This window comes from Schistocerca americana, chromosome 1, assembly GCF_021461395.2.
Source record: "Schistocerca americana isolate TAMUIC-IGC-003095 chromosome 1, iqSchAmer2.1, whole genome shotgun sequence".
Classification (NCBI taxonomy): Eukaryota; Metazoa; Arthropoda; class Insecta; order Orthoptera; family Acrididae; genus Schistocerca; species Schistocerca americana.
This window is the reverse complement of record NC_060119.1, coordinates 1,082,613,360-1,082,628,595: the sequence shown is the minus strand read 5'-3', so window position 1 is coordinate 1,082,628,595 and position 15,236 is coordinate 1,082,613,360. Positions and strand designations below refer to the sequence as shown.

At 41.8% G+C, this 15,236-nt stretch overlaps 1 protein-coding gene across 1 annotated transcript in view; it reads left to right on the top strand.

Moving 5' to 3' along the window:
* Positions 1-4,859, top strand: part of LOC124550158 (solute carrier organic anion transporter family member 74D-like) — a 106,123-nt gene extending 101,264 nt beyond the window's left edge. The window contains exons 12-14 of the mRNA XM_047125290.1: positions 884-987; positions 2,735-2,836; positions 4,187-4,859. Of these exons, the coding sequence (XP_046981246.1) occupies positions 884-987; positions 2,735-2,836; positions 4,187-4,341 (361 nt within the window). The 3' untranslated portion in view covers positions 4,342-4,859. The remainder of the gene's footprint in view (positions 1-883; positions 988-2,734; positions 2,837-4,186) is intronic.
* The last annotated feature ends 10,377 nt before the right edge of the window (positions 4,860-15,236 follow it).

The following is a 15,236-nucleotide window of genomic DNA, read 5'->3' as shown; positions in this document are numbered from 1 at the left end:
AGATCAGAAGGCAGGTTGCAGCAGACGCTGAGACAACAAAGAAAGAAACAGACTCTCGACACCCACTGAATGGGCACGTCACTCAGGCTCGGAGGCTTAGGTCTAGAAATAGCTTTATTGCAAGAACCAAGATTCTTGACGGTTCACAGGAAGATAATAGAGTCCGTAAATGGGAGAATGAACAAACCGCACTACAGATAATACCAAAAGAGCAAACGGCACCTGGAATCAAACTTCCTTATACAGTGTGGAGAACACTAAATAGGCTGAGGGGTGGTGTACCCAGATGCAAAACTAATCTGTGCAAGTGGGGACTGCTGACTAAAGATGACGACGTTCTTTGCGGATGCGAAGAGGTACAAGACGAGGCACATCTGCTCATGTGCCGACTACTGCCGGAGCCCTGCAGTTTTAGTGACCTGCTACAAGCCAACGACAAAGCTGTAGCGGTGGCTAACTACTGGAAAAATAAAATTTGATCTGGACACGGAAAAGTAAAGTAAATGTCTTGCGACTCTCGTAACTGCAGTCTGTTTACTTGCGAATAGTACGTAACCTTTCGTTCTCTATATTTCATCCCTGCTATATTCACAATTTCAAGTTAACATTGTCGAAAGCTTCCCTGTGTCTACTTACGTGTGCTTGTATGTGTGTAACAAACATTCTGCAAACCTTGAAGTTCTCATAACCAAAATTGCGAATATAGAGATGTCCGTATGCATCATTCTTTACCATCATAACAAAACACTCTGTAATAATATACATAAACTGTTGCTCTACATGTAGTGGACCATCAAATTATGAATTACTAAAACGATAAAAATGACCGAGTAAGGATCTTAACTCTTCTTGTCTCGCTTCACAGAGTTGTTCTCCCTTCCAGGTGTGTGAAAGAGGCGGACAAGGCGCTGTCCATCGGCTTCGCTGAGGTCCTGCTGTGCGCTCTCGCTTTCGCGCCAGGGCCCGTCGTGTACGGCGCTCTCCTCGGTAAGCTCAACCAATGCGGGCGTTTATCACTTTAGAAACTGACACAATACACACTCATTACAGACAATGTCTACTTTCTTTGTACATACACATTTTTCACTTACTAATTATCAAAATATTATATCTAAGCATGAACGTTGTGCCGGCCATTGTGACCGAGCGGTTCTAGGCGCTTCAGTCCGGAACCGCGCTGCTGCTACGGTCGCAGGTTCGAATCCTGCCTCGGGCATGGATGTGTGTGATGTCCTTAGGTTTAAGTAGTTCTAAGTGTAGGGGACTGATCAGATGTTAAGTCCCATAGCGCTCAGAGCCATTTGAACCATGAACGTTAAATCCAGTTTTTATTATAAAATTATTATAAAATAAATTCAAGATTGTAATCTTAAATTTGTCTGTGTTGCATGGGAATGGTTGAGGTCGGAGACCTACAACAAAGTTTATAAATTACTCTTTTCAGCTTCAGTCACGTTTTACTCCAATACTTACTGGCACGACCAGTTTCGGGTACATGCTTCCATGCATAGTCCATAAAATATCACGTCCGTGCATTCAATATTCCAAACATAGCATTATTCAGTATAATTTGATCTCCCACTTCATTAAGCTCACTTCAACTTTAAAAAATCAACTTCGCTTAATCCACAATGTATTCCACTCAGACTCAATTCGTAATAATTATCTTCATATAAACTTTCCGACTGAACACATCAAAATTAATTACTTCACTTTTTATCCACTTTATTACAGTGAAATCACACAGTTCTAAATAGCCATGTAGCAAACATTAACAACGTTGATGAGTAAGTTTGCACCCATTCGAGACTAAAGCTGAACATGAACTCACTCGATCTTTACAGTATCAATTCCATACAAAATCTTTTTCAGTTTGTAACATTCTTCTTTTTTTCCATTATTACGGTAAGGTTGGACGAGTCGCTTCGGGACGTCTTCTTTGGAACTCGACCATCGTTGTCATGTTTCTGATGGCCGGTAACTCTGACTATGTGACGACGGGAAGACCTTTCCTTCCGCCACTGCCACACCCCCGCTCGTATCATGAAACAGAAATAAACATTTCTTCCAGTATTACAGTTGTAATAACAAAATATAAAATTAATGTTCCCATATCTAAACATTATAACAAACCTACAGCTAATTACATTCCACGTGTTACGTGGCGGGAACAAATCGATGATACAGCGCTCCAAACACTGTATCGTCAGAAAATGCCCAATACCTTTCTAAGCATTTTAAGATGAAACTTGTGTTGTCACGTCATGATATTGTTAATGTTTTGGTGAAAATGAGCTATTAGTGTTATTCCTGTGCAGAAATGGAAGGTTTCGCACTGACAAGTGTAATATCGAAGGAGAATGATATGGAGATACGGCATGTAGGGCGTGAACGGAGTATGTATACTGGATACATAAACGGATGTTATGCGATTTTATTGTCAGAAAAAATGTAGCATATTGGAGTTGATACAGTACAAAAACAAAGTAGATATGTTTTGATATAGCATAGTGCTGGTGTGCTAAGGTTATGGAAACGAAAGAGATAGGAGCCTTAATTAGCGAATTAATGCGGTCGATTACATCTGATAGTAGTAATTAGATAGTATGAGTCAGTTAAATTCATACTTCGAGTGAAGGTCACAAAACCTTCTGGAGAAATATTGTACGACAAATCCAGGAACATTGGCGGAACGAAAGGACATGAGTAAATCTGTCTTTTGCTGTGTTGACAGATTCAGCATGCCTGGTGTGGGGAGAGTCTTGCGGCGAGAGGGGCAGCTGCTGGCTGTATGACGGAAAGACGCTGCGCTATCTGCTCAACTTCACGGCAGCAGGTGAGGTCGCCGGATACTTCAAGCTGTTCTTTGTTCCTTTCTTTCCTCGTAGTATAATTTTGATGTTTGTTGCAACCGTAGAGACAGCATGAAGCCAACGGGCATGAAACAAGTAATACTGGCACACTTTACGCATTTTGCTGTTAGAATGCCGAAGCTGCTTTTGGAAATATCAGCGAGGAAGAAAAGCATACAGCCACACTATAAAATGATTCAGTCATTTACAGCAGCTCTTACATTATTTTCAAAGTCTATGCACCTTAAATACTCGAGGAAGAGTTTTACTTTGCACAATTCATCATAGAAGTCTGCTTCGATGTTTAACATTGTGGACCATGCACCAGATTATATATATATATATATATATATATATATATATATATATGAGATAGAGATTAGGTCCAAGGGAAGCAGGAGAAAAGAAAATGGTGCATTAACTGTAATGCTTATAGAGTTATTGTTATGTCTCTTATGGCAAGGAGTCCAATTTCATTTAACTGCTGTAATGTGTGTTGGCAGAGAAAATATGTATACTGCCATAGTTTAGGTTTGTTAGCTCAACAAAAATAAATATTACCTTCCAAAAGAAATTAAAGGACCCTATTTTATAAATAGCTTTTAAAAACGAAATACAGTTTCTTCACAATCTGAATTATTAATGAAGAGTCTTTACAGTATTAGTCACACCGATAAGTGTAGAAGTATTGTGACACTGTACCACGTTGTTCTTTCGCACAAAAGATGAGCCATTTGAACCATTTTTGTCTGCCATGTTTTCATCAGTCTGGCTCACAGTTCAGCGTCTCATATACCAATGAAGCACCAATATACCATAATTTCTTGTTTCCTGTGAAATACAATGACGACATGTCCCAGAATATGACCTCATAAAATGTCAATAAAAGAAAGAAAACCACCCAAGTTCGGTTATTTTACATTTTAAACTCTCAAGTGTGCTGTTACCCACGAACGTAGAAATCAGTGAGTTTTTATGTTTGAGGAAGTTAATGTGTTACAAAGTGCTGTCAGGGTACCCACTCACAAATATGGCAAGACCGATTTTCCTCTCTTGAACATATGTTGATAAGGTTATCAGGTGTTGCACAGTGTCAAATTGAATGTTGTGCTTTTATCTAATTTTGATGAAAATCCACTATCACCACTATCACAGAACCAGTTAACACCATTCAAGAAAGATTCATTTATTTACCTTCGTCTTGAAGTATTTTGACTAGACTTTAGTGCAATTCCATCGCTAGTACAAAAAAAAAGTTTATTTAACACGATGGTGTAGTCAGTACCTTTTTGTTTTGTGTGCAATACGAAGTAACAGGAGACACGATTTTGCAGGCTTCCTGATAGCGGGCACGTTGTTGGACGTGGGCGTGTGGTACCACGTGAAGGGCCTCCAGATCTACGACGAGGACTACCACGAGAAGAAGCGCAGCAAGTCCCACCAGTCCGAGGCGTCGGACAAGCCCCACGACGCCGTGGACGTCACGTAGCCACGCCCACACCACGCCCTCGCCGCATACAACTCGCCGCCGCTCAACTCAAGACCAATGGCGGCAACGCACTTCGCCGGCGTGCCTTTCGTACAGATCAGCACGCCTCTAGTCTACGACAAAACACCCGGATTTTCCGCGTGATTTCATATTGCTGGATTCTGCAGCGTCTTTGGACGTCGGAACCTACGTGTCCACCACCTCCGTGGGTGGCATTTTTGCATCCTGTAGTGCATGGAAATGCCGTGTGATATTATTTATAGAAGTTTGGACACGTGATAGTTCATTAATTTATTCAATAAAGTATAACACTATTTTTATACTTGACCGACGAACTAGCCGAATTCAGGCAACGAACAAAAAGGCGAAAATGTGAAGGATCAGCTTGAAGGAGAAATGCGAATAAGTGTGATTCTATAAAAGAAGAACTTGTTTCAGTGATCTCCCAACTTCTGTTCACAGACGTTTAGCGAACACGTTTTAGAATATGTAAGGGAACGAACTATTGTTTTTTTTCCATCATGTTAATTAAGAATCCTAAGTTATTGTGAAATTCGTCCTCTTGTTTTGTGATAAACATTTTTCAAGTAACAAACTTCTTTGGCTGGATTTCTTTTTTACTTCTTTCAGATATTGTAGTGTTGGCAGTTAGCCAACACTACGCACACTAATTGAGAGAGGAGACCGAAATGCACGCGTTAAAACTCACGCAGGCTGGCGTGAGGTCTGAAACAGGATACGTAATGAATGTTATAAAGAAAAGTACGTAGCTGCTGGAATACTTAACTTTAATCCACAATTGGTGAACATTGGTCTTGTTGATACAGTATATGCTTCATTAGATACATAGCAAAGGATAATTGGCGCCTTGCTAGGTCGTAGCAATTGACTTAGCTGAAGGCTATGCTAACTATCTTCTCGACAATTGAGAGCGTAATTCTCAGTGAACCTTTCCTAGCAAAGTCGGCTGTACAACTGGGGCGAGTGCCAGTACGTCTCTCTAGACCTGCCGTGTGGTGGCGCTCGGTCTGCTATCACTGACAGTGGCGACACGCGGGTCCGTCGTATACTAGCGGACCGCGGCCGATATAAAAGCTACCACCTAGCAAGTGTGGTGTCTGGCGGTGACACCACAGATATAATGCAATTACCATAAAAATCTGTCTTTACTATAACATACTTGCTACATCGCATGCAGTGTAACAAACTTCTGATTTTTTCGTTAACATAAAACCTGGCTTCAGAATCTTTCTGTCTCTATATTGATAGAAATGACGTAATATGCTTTTAAATAACGTCAGTTAACTACTAAATAACGACATATACCTTCTTTGTTCTACTTCAAATTCCAGGCCAACAGCTTGAGTTAGAAGACATTTTTTATGATCGATATATTTACAACTAACATTTAGTCACTATGTGAAACCTAAATTTTGTAGCAGTCGGTTGTTCAAATGTGAATATTCGTTTCCCATTAGAATAATTACATTCAAAACATCTCTTTTATGTAAAAACAATGTGAGCAACGTTCTGACGAAGAAACAATTTTTAGCTGTGTTGTCTTACATCTAAGAAATTGATTTTGATCCCTGTGTACGATTCTTCAAAATTTACACCAATTACGGAGAAAACACATGACACTGGTGTAAGAAAGTGAATCAGTAATTTAAGTTACGAAAGTTCCGATGAATTTGAACTCGTCTAAACATTAAAAATATTTATTCCAATAGGCACAGTCCTTTGATAAAATGCGATTTCTGTACTATTTGTAGCGGAAGAAAATGAGCCTTATTTTTTTCAACAATTATTGTTTGACAGACAGCAGATTAATTTCGCGATACTAGGTAGTGACAGAGATCATGAATCACAAAAAGCAACAATTAAAACTGTTGAAAATAAATTCGAGTATTAATGTCAATATGCACGGTATAAATGGTATAAGAACAGATATTTTTATACGTGGTACCTCAATATGTACACACAGCAGGGTGTCGTTTGTTTTTTTCTCTGCGTCGAACATCACATAATTTACTAGCTGATGTTTTCTGCATAGGCATAACTGCACCATTAAGTGGACTACAACTGTCAGTACAGACAAACCGTCACCCACACCTCAATGCCTGCCACCCAGCGGTGCATAAGCGTTAACGGTTTGATTTTGTCACTTGTAGGTGGAGATACTAGCCAACCTAAAAAATAAGACTTGTAATAGCTATAATTACTAGTCTACAAATTTGATGTCGTTCAGCACACCGTCCTCAGTCAACAAAAGATATATCTGCATTTACACCCATTGTACCATGTATAATAAGTGAGGTATGAGCTTATTCAGAAATATGTCGTGATCAACATACCCAAGATAACGAGATCTAAAAACACAGTTCGTAGATGAGTCTAGGGAACTATTGGGTACCAATACTTACAGTGGAAGGGCTGGGAGTTGTAAGTATCTTCCCCTAAGCAACAAATTAATTACAATTTGGTCCATAGCCACAATTTCTTTACATATATTAAATATCTTTGGATTTAAGATACAACAATAGTAAAAATAAAAATATTCTGAGAAGTAAAAATTCAGACACCGAAACTAACTGAGGTCTTCTGATTCCATGAATGCTGTGTTACTGGTGCTACACAACCCATCGTCCAGCATGTTCCATCCTTTGCTCAGCTTAGTTGACCCAAGCACCAAATTGTTATTTAGCTCACGTTAATTCACCACCAGCTTTAATCTGCCAGAAGTCTTTGGCACCCCCGGTTTTGATTTGCCAGAAGCGTTCAGAACAAAGAAAATAGGTGTTGCCTAGGGTGTTTTGGGAGAGTGAATGACGTCCTTTTGTAACTTTTTCTCTTCGAGCCTCTTCAATTCTTTCAAACAGGGAGCTGATTTTCTCGCCGGAACTGTATCTGTTAGCTCAGTCTTGTACTGAATCATATTCGTCAACCCCATTTTATTAGTCACAAGATCTGAATTCACCACGTAACAAAAATGGTTCCATGGGACTTAACATCTGAGATCATCGGTCCCATAGACTTAGATCTACTTAAACGTAAATAACCTAAGGACATCACATACACCCATGCCCGAGGCAGGATTCGAACCTGTGACCGTAGCGGTCCCGCGATTCCAGACTGAAGCGCCTAGAACCGCTCGGCCACAGCGGCCGGCACCACGTAACACTTGCAGCCATTTCTTCTCACACAGTGGTAAATAATTCAGCTGAACACCATCAGCACCTTGCTTAACCTGGCTAGAAGCTAACGGATACTCCATATGTACAAAAAGCGAAAGGTGCGTTGTTCACAATACCTGTAAAGTAAAACATGCAAGCGTGTTCGCCCAAATCTCGAAACAGGAAGAGGCGGGGCTCCCCTGCAAGATATACCTGGAAACCCCATCAGGTCCCGGTGGTGCGCTGCGGCATCCTGGCCGCTTGGTCGGATTCGAGAGAGACGCAGTCGCCCAGATTCAGGCAAGTAGACGCGTCCAGGGCGACCATCCGTGCTCCCAACTCAGCTTGCCGCTGCCGGCAGAGACCCGGGAACATGCTGTCGTGGCATCGCCGCCGGGAGGCAACACGCGGCCATCGGCGGTGACCGGCAGCCCCGGCGCCAGCGCCACAGAGGGGCAAATCCTCAATAGGTTGCCGAAGCAGGCTCTCAAATACTTGGTGATGACGATAAGGTCGAAATTAGTCAACATCAAATTAAAAGTGTTGCTTAAATTTTCAGTCACAGTAGACTCCTGACTTCATTTCATTTAACATTAAGCAATGTCAGATGGCACATCAGCAAAATCAGTGTAACCTGCAATAAAGCAGAGGTCTGTCTATTAAACGGAAGTGTTTCACATTGGCCGTCCTTAGCACAGGACACATAGCACATACGCATAGGCACTGCACGTACACTCCTGCCATAAGAATTCTGCAGGCTCCAGGGAAAAAACCGACCGGAACAGTCCTGACGTAATTCCTCTGTGTAATTGGTGGCCCTTTCCCTGTGTTGTTCTCCCAGCACTCGACGTTAAATCCTCAACTTTCTGGGATCGAGGTTCGCAGTGTTAGGGCACCAAGTACCTGGCACTGCTTGTAGATGTCACACTCAGAAAGGCAAAAAGCCCTAAATAAAGAAAGTAGCCAACTTTTTATGTGTGAGCACAGCCATTGGTCAGCTGAACCTCACGTGGTACAAGGCAGATATTTTAGAACCAACTAGTGCATGAAGGTAAGTGGGAGAATTGATCTGAGGTTATCTTACTATGTAGGGGTGCGTGAAACATATAGGCTCATTTTATATTAAATTACGAGTCTAACAAAACGTGTCTACATCTACATTTACATCGACATGGATACTCTGCAAATCACGTTTAAGTGCCTGGCAGAGGGTTCATCGAACCACCTCCACAATTCTCTATTATCTCGAATAGCGCGCGGAAAGAACGAACACCTATATTTTTCCGTACGAGCTCCAATTTCCCTTATTTTATCGTGGTGATTGTTGCTCCCTATGTAGGTCGGTGTCAACAAAATACTTTCGCATTCGGAGGAGAAAGTTGGTGGTAGGAATTTCGTGAGAAGATTCCGTCGCAACGAAAAACCTCTTTCTTTTAATGATGTCCAGCCCAAATCCTGTATCATTTCAGTGATACTCTCTCCCCTATTTCGCGATAATACAAGACGTGCTGCCCTTCTTTGAACTTTTTTGACGTACTCTGTCAGTACTAAAATATGGCTCTGAGCACTATGGGACTCAACTGCTGAGGTCATTAGTCCCCTAGAACTTAGAACTAGTTAAACCTAACGAACCTTAGGACATCACAAACATCCATGCCCGAGGCAGGATTCGAACCTGCGACCGTAGCGGTCTGGCGGTTCCAGACTGCAGCGCCTTTAACCGCACGGCCACTTCGGCCGGCTGTCAGTACTAAGTGGTAAGTATCCTACATCGCGCAGCAGTATTCTAAAACAGGACGGACAAGCGTAGTGTAGGCAGCCTCCTCAGTAGATCTGTTACATTTTCTAAGTGTCCCGCCAATAAAACGCAGTCTTTGGTTAGCCTTCCCCCACATCTTTTTCTGCTTATTCATTCCAATTTAAGTTGTTCGTAATTGTAATTCCTAGGTATTTAGTTGAATTAACGGCCTTTATATTTGACTGATTTATCGTGTAACCGAAGTTTAACGAATTCCTTTTTGCACTCATGCGGATGACCTCATACTTTTCGTTACTTAGAGTCAGCTGCCAATTTTCGCACCATTCAGATATCTTTTCTAAATCATTTTGCAGTTTGTTTTGATTTTCTGATGACTTTATTAGTCGATAAACGACAGCGTCGTCTGCAAACAGCCGAAGACGGCTCCTCAGATTGTCTCCCAACAGCAAAGAGCCTATAACACGAACTTGAGGAACGCCAGAAACCACTCCTGTTCTACTCGATGACTTTCCGTCAGTTACTACGAACTGTGACCTCTCTGACAGGAAGTTACAAATCCAGTCAAATAACTGAGACGATATTCCATAAGCACCCAATTTCACTATAAGCTGCTTGTGTGGTACAGTGTCAAAAACCTTCTGGAAACCCAGAAATACGAAATCGATCTGAAATCCCTTGTCAATAGCACTCAACACTTCATGCGAATAAAGAGCTAGTTGTGTTTCACAAGAACGATGTTTTCTGAACACGTGTTCACTGTGTGTCAATAGACCGTTTCCTTAGAGGCAGTTCATAATGTTCGAACACAATATATGTTCTAGAATCCTGCTGCATATCGACGTTAATGATATGGGCCTATAATTAAGTGAATTATTCCTACTACCTTTCTTGAATATTGGTGTGAACTGTGCAACTTTCCAGTCTTTCGGCAAGCGAACGGTTGTATATGATTGTGAAGTATGGAGCTAATGCGTCAGCAACTCTGAAAGGAACATAATTGGTTCTGGACCAGAAGACTTGCTTTTATTAAGTTATTTAAGTTGTTTCAATACTCCGGGGATATTTACCTCTACGTTACTCATGTTGGCAGCTGTTCTTGTTCGGATTCTGGAATATTTACTTCGTCTTCTTTCGTGAAGGCATTTCGGAAGGCTGTGTTTAGTAAATCTGCTTTGGCAGCACTGTCTTCGATAGTATCTCCACTGTTATCGCGCAGAGAAGGCATTGATTGTTTCTTGCCGCTAACATATTCCACATACGACCAGAATCTCTTTGGATTTTCTGCCAGGTTTCGAGACAAAATTTCGTTGTGGAAACTGTTATAAGCCTATCGCACTGAAGTCCGCGCTAAATTTCGAGCTACTGTAAAAGGTCGCCAATCTTGGGGATTTTGCGTCTGTTTAAATTTGGCATGTTTGTTTCGTTGTTTTGGCAACAGTGTTCTGACACTTTTTGTGTACCAAGGATGATCAGCTCCGTCGTTTGTAAACTTATTTGGTATAAATCTCTCAATTGTTGCCGATACTATTTCTCTGAATTCAAGCTACATCTGGTCTACACTTACATCATTAATTTGTAAGGAGTAGAGATTGTCTCTCAGGAAGGCGTCAAGTGAATTTTTATCTGCTTTTTTTAATAAGTGTACTTTCTGTTCGTTTTTGGAAGATTTGGGGGTTACGATATTCAATCTCGATACGACAACTCTGTGTTCACTAATCGCTGTATCCACTTTGATGCTCGTTATTAACTCAGGATTATTTCTTGCTAAGAGGTCAAGTGTGTTTTCACAACCGTTTACTATTCGCCTGGGCTCATGAACTAACTGCTCGAAATAATTTTTCGGAGAATGTGTTTAGCAGAATTTCGGATGTTGTTTTATGCGTACCTCCGGAATTAAACTTTTTTTTTTTTGCCAACATATCGAGGGTAAATTAAAGTCACCACCAACTATAATCGTATGAGTCGGGTACGAGTTTGAAATCAAACTCAAGTTTTCTTTGAACCTTTCAGCAACTGTATCATCTGCATTGGGAGGTCGGTAAAAGGATCCAATTATTATTTTATTTCGGTTTCCAACAATGACCTCTGGCCATACTAACTCACAGGAACTATCCACTTCAATTTCGCGACAAGGTAAACTAATTGTAATAGCAACAAACATACCACCGCCAACCTTGTTTATCCTATCCTTTCGGAACACCGTTAGGTTCTTCGCAAAAATTTCGGCTGAGCTTATCTTCGGCTTTAGCCAGCTTTCAGAGCCTGTAACGACTTGAGCATCAGAGCTTTCTACTAGCGCTTGGAGCTCTGGTCAACTTGTCTGTGTTGAAGAATGCCGCAGTGTTGTGTAGAAAACTGTGATTCAAGGGCAGACGGTGGTAGCAGGTTTTCTCGAATTCCACAAGGCGAAATGATTACGGGAAGTTGCAAAATATGGCTGCATCGAATTTTAAGGAAAGATACATTTCCGTAGGGATCTGTTGGGCTACGTGAAACAAATAAACATTTCCCTCATTCTGAATAACTTAACAATGAACTTATACAGGGCGTTCAGAAATTCTAGGTTACAAATTTTTAGGACTTGTAGAGGGATGGCCGGCCGAAGTGGCCGTGCGGTTAAAGGCGCTGCAGTCTGGAACCGCAGGACCGCTACGGTCGCAGGTTCGAATCCTGCCTCGGGCATGGATGTTTGTGATGTCCTTAGGTTAGTTAGGTTTAACTAGTTCTAAGTTCTAGGGGACTAACGACCTCAGCAGTTGAGTCCCATAGTGCTCAGAGCCATTTGAACCATTTTTGTAGAGGGTTGTGAATAAATAATATTTGGAATAGGAACACATATCCGGAAATGTCATCTAACGACGTTACAGAGGGTCAAAGTTATAGGCACCATCGCCTGTAAATACAGAGGGGCCCAAAAAAATGTATTCACTGTTTAAAAGTACGTAACTTGCAAACTAATTGACGGAGTTGTCTCATTTTTGGTGAAAGTGTAGGTTAAAGTGCAACTTAAACATATAACTGTAGGTGTTCGAAATGGTCACCATTAACATCCACACACAAACGATTCCGCCGAACTGCATCACGAACTACTGACTGCAATGTGTTCAGTTGGATATTTGCACATGAATGTACGATGGATTCTCGAAATTCATCCAATGTGCGTGGCTTTTGTCGATAAACGACGTCCTTTAGTGTTCCTCACAGGTAAAAGTCCAGAGGAGTTAGGTCTGGGGAACGTGGTGGATACTCCACAGCACCTCTACGGCCTATCCATCTTCCTGGTAGATTTTCGTTGTGTTACGCCCTAACACGATTTTGGTAGTGGGTTGGGGCACCATCTTGTTGAAAGTAAACTCTTCCGTCTCCATACAAGTCTCGAATGGCAGGTAAAATGGATGTCTGAAGCTTCTGAAGATACACCTCACCAGTAACTGTGCCGTCAAAGAAGAATGCTCCAATCAAGCCCCGGTAAGACAACATACACCACACATTTACTCCTGGCGGATTCACGGCTTTGTCTACATGGACGTTCCGATTTTCGGCGGCCCAGTAGATGCAGTTGTTGCGATTTACTGTACCATTGAGTTTGAACTGTGCCTCATCAGACCACGCAATCATCTCTGCAAACTCTTCATCGTTGCGGACCATGTTAGTAAGCCACTCGCAGTACTCCATTCTACGATCTGGGTCGTCCTCGTTCACTGCGTGTAGCAATCGTGGGATGTAGAACTTCCACTTTGCTGTCTTCAAAATTCACCGAACACTTGAGCGACTCACTCCAGTTACACGGGCACACTGTCTCACAGACTTCTGTGGTGATCCATTGAATTGTTGTAACACACGACGGGAGTTAGCTGGACTTGTTACTGTTACAGGTCGTCCAGATCGTTGTTTGTATACACCTTTAACACAGCCTTCGGTTTCAAATTTGTCTCGAATGCGACGAATCGTTAAACGCGTCGGTGGCTCTGTTTGATACTCATTTCGCCTTTGCCGTTGAACCTCATTAATGTTTTCGTACTTAAAATACCACTTCAAAACTGACTTCCTTTCATCGAATGTAAGCCTTGCGCCAGCCATGTTACTCGGTGCAATTAAGAACAAAGCACTGACTATCTGGCGACTGTCATCTGACAAAACAAAACAACGCAATACAACGCTTGTGTGGCGATTGCCGGAACTACGAACTATCACACTACCAAATATGAGACAACTCCGTCAATTAGTTTGCCAGTTATGGACTTTTAAACAGTGGATACATTTTTTGGTTCAAATGGCTCTGAGCACTATGGGACTCAACATCTGAGGTCATCAGTGCCCTAGAACTTAGAAGTACTTAAACGTAACTAACCTAAGGACATCACACACATCCATGCCCGAGGCAGGATTCGAACCTGCGACCGTAGCAGTCACGCGGTTCCGGACGGAAGTGCCTAGAACCGCACGGCCACCGCGGCCGGCTACATTTGTTTTTTCATCCCTCTGCATATGTATACAAAGGGTGATTCCATGATGATATTATAAACTTTCAATGTGATGGAAACGGATAAATGTATCACTTTGAGGTAAAGGTCACTGGCTCGGAAGCGAACGAGTCGAAAACTACGAGCAAAAAATCATTCTGATACCTCTGAAAGTGGAATACATGTACAGGTAGTGTTATTACTAAGTATGTATGGTATGCAACTTTCAGAAGTGGTAGTACGGACCAAAACGAAAAAAAATGTTCAGTAAATACGGGCTCTGAAACGCATACCTGAAGAGCCTATGAGCACTTGTTCATCTTCGCTAATGTGAAACACATCTCATCTATTGAACAAATTAGAGCACACGTTCACCGGACATTTTTTATTGCTTTTATCCACGCTGCCACCTATGAAAGTTGCCTATCCTACAATATTAGCAACAACAGTACAAGTATTCCACTGTCAGAGGTAACAGAACGCTTTTCGCTTGTAACTTTCGAGTCGTTCGTTTCCGGTTATTGCTGCAGCTTATTGCTGTCAAAGTATTTTCGTCCCAGTCGTGATGGCAATTATCAGACATAGAATACTTAATTCCTCATCGTCTACCCAGAACACAGGCGGACTTGTGATGAGTCACAAGGCAACAACGATTCAACTGTTCCTGTGAGTGAAAACTTGGACACAAGTAGATAAGACTTCACACGAGGAAGAACAGTTTCAGAATTATCTAGCCGGGAAAATTGGTAAACAAGTTAACCAGAAATACGTTTTATGTGATGTCTACTATGTACATCTTTCAGCAAGCGAGTAGCCTGAAAAAAGGAAAAGTTCGTACATTAATCTAACTCAAAATTACATGACCTACGACAACAGAATGTGTATCGGAAGCAGTGATAAACATTATTCAAATGGCAGCAACCGTTTTCCGTCTCAGTGAAAAACAAATTTTGGAATCGAAGTTGACGCTTCAAGTACTGGTTTCAAGTACTGGAGAGAGATGCATGTAAAGCAGCCTGAAACCTCTCTCATAGCATTCCGTCTTGGTCACACTGTCACAGAGAAAATTGTATACATATTTTTGACAAAAGAGTGTATATTTTTTTGAGATACTATCGACAGCTCCAAGAATCAACACCGTAATTCTAAATTGTAAATTTTGCGGGAAACGATAGCGAATTCACGCCATTGGTTTTAGCCAATAGCGTGCGCAGGATACCGATCATGTGTGTGAACGCTGGAGTGTTCTGCGGTGCCGAACACAGTTGCTTCTCTCTCTTGTAATCCAGACCTCGAGCATAACAGACGTCTTTTCGGAAGGCGGAGCCTCTGGCTCTGCGTTTCACGACCGGCCACCAACGTAAGTTAACATGAACCGCTTCTCCTTCCGTTGCCCATTTCAATTAATTGTTCGACCCCCTAGACTGGCCTAAACCTGCTAACTTCCGACCCTAGGCACGCCCCTTGTACACCGGATATCGAAATGCATTCTCTTTATTG